Here is a 13,869-nt window from a genome sequence, read left to right as displayed (position 1 = left end):
ATAAGAGAGAATAGAAAGATGTGAGTACAGGAGCAGAAGGGAATAATAAATAGTGAGCTCTGCTCGGGGAAGGATGAGTATTCAGTGTGGTGAGGGAGCCAGTTCAAGTAAGAAGTGAAAGGCAGTGCAGTTAAAAAACTGAATGGGTTGGAATATAAAGAACCTTATAGCAAATTAAGGAAATTATATTTTGGAGGCAAAGCTGTGTTTCAGACAGATTAGGTATAAAATATAACTTGGATTAGAAGGTGAGCAATTAGCTTGAAAGTGATACAGAACAGGTTTGGAGATTTAGTACTCTTTAGGACAGAAATGACAGCTCACATAAGGCAAAGAGATGATATATCCAAGGCAGAAAGGGATATTCCAGGTAGAACTAAGGACTAAACTTGGGCCACACTTAGATAGGGAAGAGGAGAAAGGGAGACGTCATAAAATGACAACAGACAAGATGAGAAAGAAGAGGGAACGTGACTCTGTACTGTCATAGATGCTGATGTATGAGCAAATTTCAAGGATGGAAGATAAGTGAAATTGATGGACCCAGATACTGTTTTGATTTCTCTTCACCTGTGAGAAGGCCTCAAAAACAAGTAACAAGCTGAAGTAAAGGTATCTAAGGGTTCTCAGCTCAAGGTACTCAGACCCTGACTTTTAGAAGCCTCGCTACTTGAAAACATATTTTTCAGGAACTTCAGGAAATAAGGCATTAGTTTTCTAGTGGCCCAGAGTCATAGGGACTGGCCACTAGTCTCTGAAGGTTTTAACTCTTTCTTTAAAATCTGGACACTAGGTCCTAGCCCAGCTTCCAAGTGAACCACTGGATGGAATTAGCATTGTTCAGTTGTTTATCACTCTGAATTTGAAATGATTTTAAGAATTCTCATTGCTCTCTTATGCTTTAAAGTTTTATTTTCATTTTTCTTTTGTCCTTTAAATTTTTTTGTTGTTCTAATTTTGTTTTAGTATTTTGAGTGTCCTAGGATTGTCCTTACTGTACAACCTAGAACTCTGGCATTTGGTAAACTTGCTCAAATTAGAATTTTATGTTAATCGTATCCTTATTGTTTCTTTACAAACAATAATATACTATTTAGTCACTACTTCCTGCATTATAATATTTTTATTGCTTTTGCTTAGTATTCTATGATTTCTTTTAGAGTGTTAAGATTTTATTTTGATATGTTTGCTTGAAAGAGGAGACTGCAAATGTCAAGCTAGAAAGGAAGACTCAAACAATAGAAGTAGGATTTAATGATTCAACCCCACCTCAGCTGGCACCCAGTACATGGCAGATTCAAAATAAATGTTTGAGCTTCTAGAAAACTTCATACAGTCACCATTTTCTATTTCCTAATATTTTTTTCCCTCCTCTAGATCAGTGGTTCTCAAATTTTCCCAAGCATCAGAATCACTTGAAGAGCCTACTAAAATACAGATTGCTAGGCCTTACCCCCAGAATTTTTAAATAAATTTAGCAGATTAAAAAGACATTAACAACTTCTCTTTTGAAGATCTGCTGGTATGATAATCATTACCTAAAGCAAAAATGCAATCCAGCACCATAAGAGGAAAACTAGAATAAATGTACATAATACTTCTTAGGTATTTTATAAATCTTGTCAATAATAAAAACTGTATTTGAAAATTAAAATGACCCAGTGTTATCAGAAGTTTTAAAAATGAAGCTAATATACAAAATAAAGCATGACAAATATAATCATTATGCACTGCATAATCAAATTTCCCATTATCATTAAAATTTTCTTTCATAGGTTCTCAAGGAGTAATAAAAGTTATCTTTTGCTTTTTAATAGTGAAAACAATTTACGATGGCTTTTATCATTTATTTGAAATAAGTTGTTTAAACAAGCAATGGTAGGAAAATTCAAATGTTGAATTTATCAACTAATAAGCATCCTGTTACAGTCTGGGGAAAACCTCTGCATAAAAATGTAGGCTGGCTTATATTAACTGGTATATTAGCTAATTCAAGCACTGTCTGCCAAGAAATAGCAATGCATATCACCAACCAAGTCAGAGCTAAAATATATCCTAGAATGGATGAAATACTAGGAAAGATACAGAATTTTCAGGAGTCTCCATAGAAGAATTTTCAAAGCTTGCTACTGCTTCAAGTGAGCAAGACGTAGAGTCTCCAGGCCTCAAGCAAGCAAGAATGACATGAGGTAGGTTGGGTGGAAGCAGCAGCATCTGCCTAGTAGAAACTTGAGCACCCTGAATAGGACTCTAGGGAAGGATATAAAGGAAAGAGGAGGAGTTTCATCCAATAAGTAAATATTGTGAACATATGTGGGGCAAAGTTTCTCACTGATGATGATGGGAGTTAGAAATAAGGAAAGGGAGAAAATTAGAATTAACCCATGGCACTAGATTAAATGGAGGTTTTTGGTTTGAACTCATGATTTTTAAAAATAGATATTCTAGAAATAAGAATATAAATGTGTTTGTGCATGTAAATTGTGTATGTGTGTATACACACACACACACACACAAGACAAACATACATACATCTAGTTCTTAGCCTTGTCCACTGAGAGGATGCCCAGGAGTAGCAATACCCTTATAGCATTAAGTATACTTACTACCCAGATCTTGACTTCTAAATACCATTGTCCACTTAAAGGACCCAGGTGCTTTGAGAAATGGCCAATATCAAGGTTGACGAAGAGAAAGTACAAGATGAGAATGAAATACCGTGTTCCAGAAAGGGTGGGCTCAAAGAATGATGGGGTGGGGACATGTCAAAAAAATTGAGAAGTCAGCCTGACAAGGGCTCCCAAATCTAAGACAATTTGAACCTCATAACTGATAGCCATAGCAACAAAATATAACCCACTCAGTAAACAGGAATCCATGAGTTCATACTGATATAAATAAATGAGAAAAGAAAGCTTTTCCTTATAGTATAATGCAAATTAATAAATGTAGAAGGAATGATAAAATTAAAAAAATCACCACTTGGCAACCATTAATCATGATTACTGAATAACTGATTCAGGCAAGAATTACCAATGGGTGTTAAAACTAGTGGGTGAAACTTTGATGAGGAACAAGATGTCTACAAAGTATTCACAAAATACTTATGACAAAGAGAAAAAGAACAACTTTACAGTGAAGAAACATGGTAGATATGACCTTCATCAAGTAACTACTAGACAATTGAAACTGCACCACTAGATAGAGCATTAAAATATCATTACTTTTTTCTGATATACCTGCCAAAAAAGCACATTCTGACTATGTTCAATGACATCCACATTTTTTTTTTGACATCCACATTTTAAAAGATGTTTTGTTCACGTTTTGCAAATAAGACTCCTGTAAAACATTGAGACTGTTTTGAATTTAAATACATCAAGTTTCAGAAGCATTATTATATAGTAAGAAAGTAAAACTTATTAAAGCTCATTTGAAAAGGCCAAAATATTTAAGATTTAAAACCACAGGGGGCTTCCCTGGTGGCGCAGTGGTTGGGAGTCCGCCTGCCGATGCAGGGGACGTGGGTTCGTGCCCCGGTCCGGGAGGATCCCACATGCCGCGGAGCGGCTGGGCCCGTGAGCCATGGCCGCTGAGCCTGCGCGTCCGGAGCCTGTGCTCCATGGCGGGAGAGGCCACAACGGTGAGAGGCCCGCGTACCGCAAAAAATAAATAAATAAAACCACAGGAATGGGCTTCCCTGGTGGCGCAGTGGTGGTGGCGCAGTGGTTGAGAGTCCGCCTGCCAATGCAGGGTACACAGGTTCGTGCCCCGGTCCGGGAAGATCCCACATGCCGCGGAGCGGCTGGGCCCGTGAGCCATGGCCGCTGAGCCTGCGCGTCCGGAGCCTGTGCTCCGCAACGGGAGAGGCCACGAGAGTGAGAGGCCCGCGTACCGCAAAAAAACCCAAAAAACCCCACAGGAGTGAGGCATGTACCTGCCTTTAAAACAGGAACAATAAGAACAACAAGCAAATCTTTCAAGGGCTTTCAAAGCTTACCTTAAATTTATACTTTGTACTACGTCTGAGATTTTTCACTGTGTAAGCAAGGTCTTCTCCATCATATTTAGGCTTAAAACCATATCCCTGGAAAGGGAAAATAAGTCTTCATTAGAGGTCTAACAGCAGAAATATGAGGAATAAGGAATATGTGAAAAGACTCAGGTCCTCTTCATCTTCTGTTACATGCAATGTGATTAATGCTTGGTTGAGGGTAATCTTCACCTTGATGCTTCTATCTTGAGTAGACAGATCCAGAAATGCTACTGAACATTTGTAGGAGGATAGGGAAGACCACTTATTCTCAGTAAATACAGTAGCCAAGAGAAGATCTTTGTGTTGAGGGAAAATGAGACAATGGTAACATCACCATCAGTAAGCTTATCCCTAGAACTAACAGGAATTTCCCAGACAGATGTTGCAAGAGCTAAACAAAACCATAACTATTTAACATTTAACTTTCCCTGAACACGTAACTGTGTTTAGGTGAATAGATGAATAGTTGGTTGTGCTGGCAGGTTGTGATGTCACTTATGTTTGGCATTATTTAGTTTGGCATTATTTATAGCCCCAGGGACAATGCTTATACTTTCCCAATGTTATTTTTAAAAATTAAAAAGACTGAGATATAATTCCCAAACCATAAAATTCCCATTTTTAAAGTATAAAGTTCAATGGTTTATAGTATAGTCACAAGCTTGTGAAACCATTGTTTAATTCCTAGTTCCAGAATAAAGCCTGTACTTTACTTTCTGGTTAGCAGTCACTTTCTCTCTTTTCTTATACACCAGTATACTTTCTATCTCTATGGATTTGCCTATACCCATAGAAATGGAATCACACAATATGCAGTTTTCTGTGACTGGGTTCTTTATTTAGCATAATGTTTTCAAGGCTCATTCATGTTGTGGCATATGTCAGTACTCCATTCCCTTATGTGGCTGAATGGTATTCTACTGCACGGATATATTACACTTTGTTTATCCATTCATCAGTTGATGGACATTTCGGTTATTCCCATTTTTTGGCTATTATGATTAGTGCTGCTGTGAACATTGGTGTACAAAGTTTTGTACAAACATGTATTTTCAATTCTTCTGGGTATACACCTAGAATGGACCAAGCTATTTTTTTTTAATTAATTTTTATTGGAGTATAGTTGCTATACAACGTTGTGTTAGCTATACATATACATATATCCCCTCTTTTTTGGATTTCCTTCCCATTTAGGTCACCACAGTGCATTAAATAGAGTTCCCTGTGCTATACAGTATGTTCTCATTAGTTGTCTATGGACCAAGCCAGTTTTGACTCATATTGCTTCAAAGTAACTCTGAAAAGCTATGAAACTATATATAACTAGGAGAAGACAGCCTAACTCTTGTTTAGCTCAGGTCTAGCTTACAGGAGATGAGACACTGGTAACTAGATTCAGGCTGCACTATATAGTCTCATGTGAGGCTCTTCAAAGTTTCTGTGGCACTTGGAGAAGCAATGCATGAACACAGTTGGAGAAGGGAGACATTCTCTTTTCTTATCTTTTAGAGTTGCTTAGTCTAAGGCTGTGGTGATCCTTCCCTCTCTTTATTTTCCCCAAAACATATATACTTAAAGTGTAGTCTGTGTTGTTCCCAGGCATAAAATGTATCCAAACACACATAAAAACCAAAGCCCCCTCCAACACATCAAGAAAACAAAAGGCTGAGTTGTCCCTCACTTCCAGTCCCTCCCAAAACAGTAACCAACCAAGGTTTCAAAGCATCTGGGAAACGATCTAACTATTGTGGCAATATTTACTGTATCAGGATTAATTTCACACTGAAATGCTTTAAATACCATATTTAAAATACATACTTACTGAAGTTTCTTCCTCCATCTCTAAAATATAAGAAATTCCTTCATCTGATGGTGTTCCTGAGGGTTTACTCCATTGTAAGGATAACCAAGTAACCCCAGCTTTAATTAATATAGGACTTGCTGGCATAGAAGGGGCACAGCCTGAGGTGTAATATAAGACTTCTTCACTAAAACCACTGTTGAAGCAAATGGTTTTTAAGAAGGAATGAAAAATAGTTATTTTTTATAGCCAAAGAACTCATTTTGATAAGTGACATTTTTGGGGCAAATGATAATTTTGATAACTAATTATAATCCAATAATATCTTGGATTTGGTAATATCTTTATGGTAACCAGGTCAGATACCTAAAAGTGAATTAGTATTGTTTTAAAACTGCAGTTTATGTAATTAACAAATTCTCTCATAGCTTTGCTAGGTTAGTAACACATCTTAACTATATCAACGAAGTGATAACTAAGGCAGAATTTTTAGTGGAAAATTTGGACTGTGAATAATTTATACAAATGAATAGTCTAAAATATCTACATTAAAATGTATCTTACCTTGGACCATAGTCATTTTTGGCTGATAGTCTAAATTTACAACCCATTGCTGGTGACAGTTTAGTAATTTTAAATTGCTTCTGTAAGCCCGTGTAACACTGACAAAATTCTCCATTTCCTTTTCCCTAAGAGAAACAGTTATTATATATCATTGTACATTATTGTAAGAAGAAATCCACATTAATTCCTAATTGATAGTAACATATTAGCTAGTGTACATTAAAAATCATCTTTGTTACATGCATGTCATGAATCTCAAGAGAAGTCTAGGATAACACATCTTTTATATGATACTCACTGTTCATTAACGCAGAATTCAAAAACTGAAGAGCAGGCATCTCTGTATAGCTTCTTGAACTAAGCACCCTGTTTCATAGCTGATGCTTAACCTCTGGCTTTTAGTAAAAAACTCTTTCCAGGTATGGATCCCACAATCTCTATGGGGGGACTGGTAGCGGTGGAAATAGGTTGATCTTTGATATGCATAACTGGCAGCTTTCCTCAACCTATGAAAAGTTCTATGCAAACAGTTTCAAGAAAAGGTCCCTACCCATCCCCAAACCACCTAGATAGCTGCTAAACTTCCTTAAAGATTTTGGCACTACTACTGCTTAGATTTAATACTGAAAGAGTATAAACAGAGAGAAAAATCCCATTACATTGAACTCTAATGTTAGTTTTAATAGTGTTTATAGTTGATTCTGTCAAGTTATCTAAATAGAAAATCATGTCATCTCTAAAAAATGATAATCTTGCTCCCCCAGCCCAGCCACCATAGCTCTACCTCTTGTTTTGATTCCAAATCATACTGTATTAGCTATAACTTCCTGAATAATGTCAAATAAAGCTGGGGAAAACTGGAAACTTTGACTTGTATTTGCCTTGACTAGAAGCACTTTTATTGTTTAGTAATAGTACTGCACTTAATACAAAAGTATCAAATAAGGAATTACCTTTCTATTCCTAACTTGTTTTGAGTTTTAAATGAGATGGGTGATAAATTTTATCAAATATCTGTCATAATTTATTAAGATGATACGGTTTTTCTTCTCAGTTACTATGATACAGCAATAGACTTCCTAATTCTGAATTCTCTTAGACCTTCTGGAATAAAACTTACTTGGGTTGTGCCTCAATTTGAATTCCCAAATTATCAGTGGAATTTCTTCTACTCCCTCTGGCCCCTCCTCTTAGCTGCAGTGAAGCAGCAGGGCAAAAGAGAACATGATATATATAAATGACAGTAAAACAAAGTACTAAACAATAAAGCCCAGTATGTTTGCTGTGGTAGGCTGAATAACAGCCCCCGAAGTTATCCAGATCCTAATCCCTGGAACCTGTGAATGTTACCTCTCATGGTAGCAGGAACTGTACAAATGTGGTTAAGGTAAGGCTCTTGAGATGTGGAGAGATTATCCTGGATTATCTGGGTGGGTCCTAAATGGAATTACAAGTGTCCTTTTTAAGAGGGAAGCAGAGAAGGACCTGAAGACAGAAGAGGAAGGCCATGTGATAATGGCAGCAGGGGGAGAAAAGGCAATCTGATGTGGCCATGAACCAAGTAATGAGCACAGCCTCCAGAGCTGGAAAAGGCAAGGAAATGCGTTCTGCTCTAGAGTCCCTGGAGTAAGCACGGCTGTGGTGACACCTTGATTTTGGCCCAGTGAAAGCTATTTTGGATTTCTGGTTTCGAGAATTATAAGAGAATAAAAGTGTTGTTTTAAGCAACTCAGTTTGTGGTAATTTGTTAAAGCAGTCACAGTAAATGAACATGCTTGCCTTTAAGGCTGATGTGAAAGAAAATATTCCATCAAGTTAATTAACCAAGTGATAGCTTTGATGGTGGTTTAGTTGAAAACAATTAGAACACTGGGAAGTCTGGTCAGTAATGGTTTCTAAGAACACCATCAGCTGACTCATAAACAAAAAGGTATTTCTGCCTGAGGATATGCATACATTTTAGCCTAATTTAAAAAGTTTAAATGTACTTACCTCATCCCATTCTAAAATAAAACTTTGGATTTTAGAACCATTGTCACTAGGTGCCTAAAACAAACATCAAAAAAAAAAAAACAAAATGAGTACAAATTAGTACTTTTATAAAAGATATTGTGACGATCCAATCTAAGGCATCTATTGTGTGTTGCAGATGTTCTCTGGGATTTAGCCCTGGAAAAATGTGCACAGAGAATACAGAAATACATGCGTATCCTATAATCCTTTTAACTTCAAGAAAATAAAACAAATCAAGAGGCTACTCAAATTTTCATGAACACTGAACAATCTCTTGTATCAAGATCTCTTAACTTTTGTAATTAAAAAAAAAAATTTATTATTTTTGGCTGTGTTGGGTCTTTGTTGCTGTGTGGGCTTTCTCTAGCTGCGGCGAGCGGGGTCTCTTCGTTGCCGTGCACGGGCTTCTCACTGCGGTGGCTTCTCTTGTTGCAGAGCACAGCCTCTAGGCGTGCAGGCTTCAGTAGTTGCGGCTTGTGAGCTCTAGAGCATAGGCTCAGTACTTGCGGCGCACGGGCTTAGTTGCTCCGCGGCATGTAGGATCTTCCCAGACTAGGGCTCGAACCCATGTCCCCTGCATTGGCAGGCGGATTCTTAACCACTGAGTCAGCAGGGAAGCCCTATAATCCTTTAAAAAAAAAATAAACTGGCTTTTATCAGAAGGTTTTATCAGCTTTAAGCCCCTGGGATAGATCCTGTCATTTTCATTAAAACTCAACTTACAATCTGAAAGTGATATTGTGTAATACACTAAAAAGTAAGTGAAAGAACTAGTGTTCTGAAAGGAACTCCAAGAGGGCATACTGTCTGGATCTCTGCTTCTAGACTCCACGTGTCAACCGCCTAAGACTGCTAATTCACCAATCTGTTAATTTTCAATGGTGAAAATTTCAGCTTTTTTGGTCATTTTTCCCCCAGTATTTAATCACTCTAAAACTAAAGAATTTCACCTTCATTTCAGTACAATGAAAAATTGTTCTTTTCCTCTAGGACTTCTGAATGTGCTCCTGGACATCCATACAGGTGAAATATCTGTTTATAATTATTACTGCCTAGACCCTAATTCCATTTTACAAGGTATTTGCGGTATAGTTTTAACAGTTACTGTATTCCCCCAAATGCAACTACTATGCAAGCTGGGAAAGCTTGTACTTAATTTTATTCAAAAATTTACCAAGACCTAGGTATCATTTCAGAAAATCATGTCACCAATGACAATGATGTCTGTGGTGTGTGAATTACCAATTCTATCTAGTGTCTTTCCATTACATCTTCTTGTGTAGCTGGGCACAAATATTTATATATCAAAAAATATATTATTCTATTAAAGATAATTTTATTCCTCCTTTAAGACATTAATATTTTAAAAACTATGAGTCTAGTTATTATGAATCTCATTTTAGGATAAAATTCAGGATATAAAGATGTCATTACAGAGTATTATAGAAAGTAGTAATGAGCCTGAGAATTACACATTGCAGTGTCATCACAAATTCAGTATAAGGGCTGCTAATTATAAATCAATCTTTTCTGCTATACTTAACATTATAGTAAGAAAAACTGATGAGTGTTAATAACACTAATAAGAGTGTTATTTTATAAGGAACAAATGCCTATTTAATACATGTGAAGAGCAAGAGCAATTCAGCTTAAACCTTTTTGTCTCCAAAAACAAATGAAGTTTAATACTACAGAAGAAAAAAAAGGAAAACAAATGTCCAGTTGGAAATACTCTAGAGAATATTCTTACCTTCCATTGCAAAGTGAGTGAATTTTTGGTCCGATTGGCTATCCTTGGCGGATTAGGTGTGTCAGGTTCACAGCTCAAGGTGGTAAAGGTTTCAGCTTCGGAAGGAGTTCCCTTTATAGAATTGTATTCTGCCTGGACTCTAAGGTGATAGAATAAATTGTTTTAACCTGCAGATAGAATCACTGTATCCTACCATTCTACAGCATCACCTTTAAGTACGGGCAAGTCAGTAAGATGCCCTCTAAATGTTCTATTGAGAAAATACGCATATCAGAAATAAAGGGTGACCCTTAAAAAAAAGAAAAATAGGCCAGGGGCTTTCATATTTTTCTGACTGCCGAAAGTAAGAATACATTTTAAACTGTGACTGTGTCTCTGAGATATGCATTTATACACACACACACACGCATGCACAAGTACCCTGAAACAATATCCTTAACTAGGGTAATATACTGATACTTTCTATTCCATTTGATATTTAACTTTAAAAATTCTGAATATAACCCACAAAATTAATTTCATGATTCAATAATGGTTGCAATCCAGTTTGAAAAATATTAGGTTGGATGATACTTTGGGTTTATCCATAGGATGTATAATTGAAGACTTAATTTAATAGTTTAATAGGAATAATCCCAACTACAAGTGTTCTTTTTAAAAAGAGGTGACTGACTAAATCGTTATACTGAGTCCCAGCTGGGGAGACCCTAGAGTCTATAAAATAATTTCGGTAAATTATAAAAGAAGAACTGTGCAGAACAAAACAGTAGTATCTAAGTTATCCTAATTAAATGTTATGAAATTCTCAGAGTTTTAATATCCCAAACTTGTACAAAATAGGATGGAGTAAAAATACGTAAGTAGCAAATATTATTTATGATTCTGTTTTGTAAAAGTTTCAAAAGCTGGGACAGTTTTCCAGTGCTGAATTAGATATTACAGCTATATTATACATATTATCTGTATATTCATTCTAATCCCTAGGTCCTACAAACAGGGTGATTTACCACTTCAATATAACATTTGAGTTAAATGTTTTTGTTTTTTTTGGAAAGTGTTGATAATTATACCACAAGAAAAATCAAAGTCCACAAAACCCATGTTTTTAATCCAAAATTAATATTTAAATTATATTCTAGACTTTTAAGGAAATCATTAAAAACAAACCCTATGCTATATCATATAAAAGCAACATATAGGAATTCCTTACTTTGCATGGTAATCTGTAGCTGGTTTGAGATCATTTAAAGTGACACTGGTTTCTTCTCCTCTGGGGAAAAAAAAGGCAACATTTCGTTGTCTGATAAAGCATTCCAGAGGATATGTATTATGTACACTACAGTTTGTGGTACTTTATGAAATTATACTGCTTCTTACTTTTCCAACTGTAACCACATTCAGATTGCACTAATATGCAATTTGTGTAATTAAGATATATGCTGAACTTAAGCATGTAGCTGAATACCACTTTAAAACAAAAAGGTATGCTAAGCAAATCAATTGTGTAAGCCAGACTCTTTTTTCCCCCCCCCGTGGAGTTAGGGAATATACTTAGCTTACTGAAGAAACAGAACCATTTTCAATTATTTGAAAATCCACTTGTATATAATTAAAATGCTAAATAACACATGTACTACTGAAATCAAACCTACCAAATTTCTACAAGGAGTCTGCCACTACTGGATTTTATTTAAAATATAACACGGAACTTTATTTAAAATGTTACAGTTTAATGAGTAGATTAGAAAAAACTGAATCATAATTTAAGGTAAAGCATTTTTTATGGCCACTATTAAATTTTCAAATATAATGGCACATATTTTCTTAAATAATCATTTGATACAACTATTATTTGGGTATGTAGCCAACAAACTAGCCTGTTTTCTCTTCCTTTTCTTTTAAATCACTGTTCTCTGTTTCATTTCCTTCAGTTAAGTTTCTCTCCTTTCCACTTTATGGATTTCTTCCTCCAACCTCCCACCTCCCTCCCACTTTCCTTCCACAGCTATCCTGTTTCTCAAATCAAAGCCAGTGAATCGTATGAGAAAGGAAACATGTCTCACTGATAGAAGTACACCTTAATGAATCAGGCAGTTGTAGTAGCAGCCTCAGAAAGAGACCTTAATTGGTGCAGGGTAAAAAAAGGTGACTAAGGTTGACTAATGTCCCTCTTGTGCTCTCTGGTCAGGCTGCAAATGGAGATAAATCCTTCCTCTTAGAAAACAGCCATATCAAACTAGAACAGCCATTAACACAAAAAGAAACCTTTACGTTGATGCTCCTTTACCCTCTGTTTACCTCTTAGGTAGGTTTTGTCTCTTTTAAGAAAAAGAAATAGAATAAACACAAGGAAGTCTCAAAAGAGAGAAGGAGATAGGACATTTTTATAACCTTATGTTGCTAGATGACAGTCACTGGAGCAGTTTCTCTTTCCTTTCTTCCCCACACTAGCTATTTTTTTGAAAAAAGATACCAAGAAGGCTGATGTATCCAGTGTTGTGTGTTAATAATGATCATTCAAATGGCTAACCACCTCCTTTACAATCTTCCTGGTGGTGAAATTTTAACTAGTAATCGACTTTACTCTTTTTCATCAGAATAAGCAATTTCTATATGAATAAGAAGAGAAAAATAATTTATTTTACAACCATCAATCATAAACGTCACAATTTTAGCCACTGATACTTTCTAAGGCTTCTTGGTATATAATACGCTTTAGAACCAAGAAAAGAGAACTATGATTTTTTCAAACTATGATTATTAACATACCAACACACAAATGAGGAACAATGGTACTAAATTCATTTTACAATGGGATATGAGCTTGTACGTATAAGAATTAAATCCAACTCCCTAGAGGAGCAATATCACATTGCATGAGTTCACAATATAAGAGTTCTCCATTTCAGGTCCTGGCTTCTACATACTACAATTTATATTTATGTCTCAGGAATACGTGAATAGTGAAATATCTATTAGGGAGCCTACTGAAAAATAAAAAAGCTGAATGTGGGCAATGAAAGTGATTATTCCAAGGGAGTATAGACAGAAATGTGAACCAGCCAGCATTTGGACTATTTACATTGAAATTACTATCACTGGTCAACTTATAGAGTCAAAATAAAAGCATGAAGAGGGAAAATAGCACAGAATTAGTTTTAGCTGTTTTTGATAAACCATTAACTTATATAATGGCAGCGAGTAAAACATAACAAATACCTACGTATATACACTTCTATATTTCCCATCTTTTCCAGTACTTGAGACCAGAATTTCATAACCATAGAGCTCTGGTACAGTAGTCTCATCTGTTTCGCCATTAATGAGGCTGGAAGGAGGTGACCAGGTAAGTACTACTGTCCTTGCCTGGATGTCTGAGGCCTGCAAAAACATAATATTTGAAAGCTCTTTGAAACAACTGTAATGTGTACAACAAACAGTAAAAAAAATCTAATGGGGTTTCAAGATTAAATAAAATATATCTAACTACTTACATAAAATGGCTCACAAATAGAAATCTGTCCTTTTGTAGATGAGATACAATTTGCTGTGCAAGGGCAGATAGGTTCAACAAAGGTTTAAAGACCGTTTGGGGCTGTCTAAAACTATTAGTGTAAACATCATATACAGTCAAAAGAAGGGCAGAAAAAACCCACTTGTAACATGCTTGAAAGGGTTCCATTTCCTCACTTTAGAAAGTGTCTA

The 13,869-nt window shown here is 35.9% G+C and overlaps 1 protein-coding gene across 2 annotated transcripts in view; it reads right to left on the bottom strand.

Annotated features, from left to right (window-relative positions):
- FNDC3A (fibronectin type III domain containing 3A) overlaps positions 1 to 13,869 on the bottom strand; it is a 160,569-nt gene that overhangs the window by 29,594 nt on the left and 117,106 nt on the right. For both annotated transcript variants that reach the window (XM_029209729.1, XM_029209731.1), the window contains 7 exons: positions 13,388 to 13,545; positions 11,375 to 11,434; positions 10,165 to 10,303; positions 8,394 to 8,447; positions 6,402 to 6,526; positions 5,859 to 6,033; positions 4,001 to 4,087 (listed from right to left, as the gene is read on the bottom strand). In XM_029209729.1, the coding sequence (XP_029065562.1) occupies positions 4,001 to 4,087; positions 5,859 to 6,033; positions 6,402 to 6,526; positions 8,394 to 8,447; positions 10,165 to 10,303; positions 11,375 to 11,434; positions 13,388 to 13,545 (798 nt within the window). The remainder of the gene's footprint in view (positions 1 to 4,000; positions 4,088 to 5,858; positions 6,034 to 6,401; positions 6,527 to 8,393; positions 8,448 to 10,164; positions 10,304 to 11,374; positions 11,435 to 13,387; positions 13,546 to 13,869) is intronic.

The sequence above is a fragment of the Monodon monoceros genome, unplaced genomic scaffold (genome assembly GCF_005190385.1).
Source record: "Monodon monoceros isolate NGI ecotype Baffin Bay Population unplaced genomic scaffold, NGI_Narwhal_1 Super_Scaffold_8, whole genome shotgun sequence".
Taxonomy (NCBI): domain Eukaryota; kingdom Metazoa; phylum Chordata; class Mammalia; order Artiodactyla; family Monodontidae; genus Monodon; species Monodon monoceros.
The sequence above is the reverse complement of the archived record's forward strand: the minus strand, read 5'-3'. Positions and strand labels throughout refer to the sequence as shown.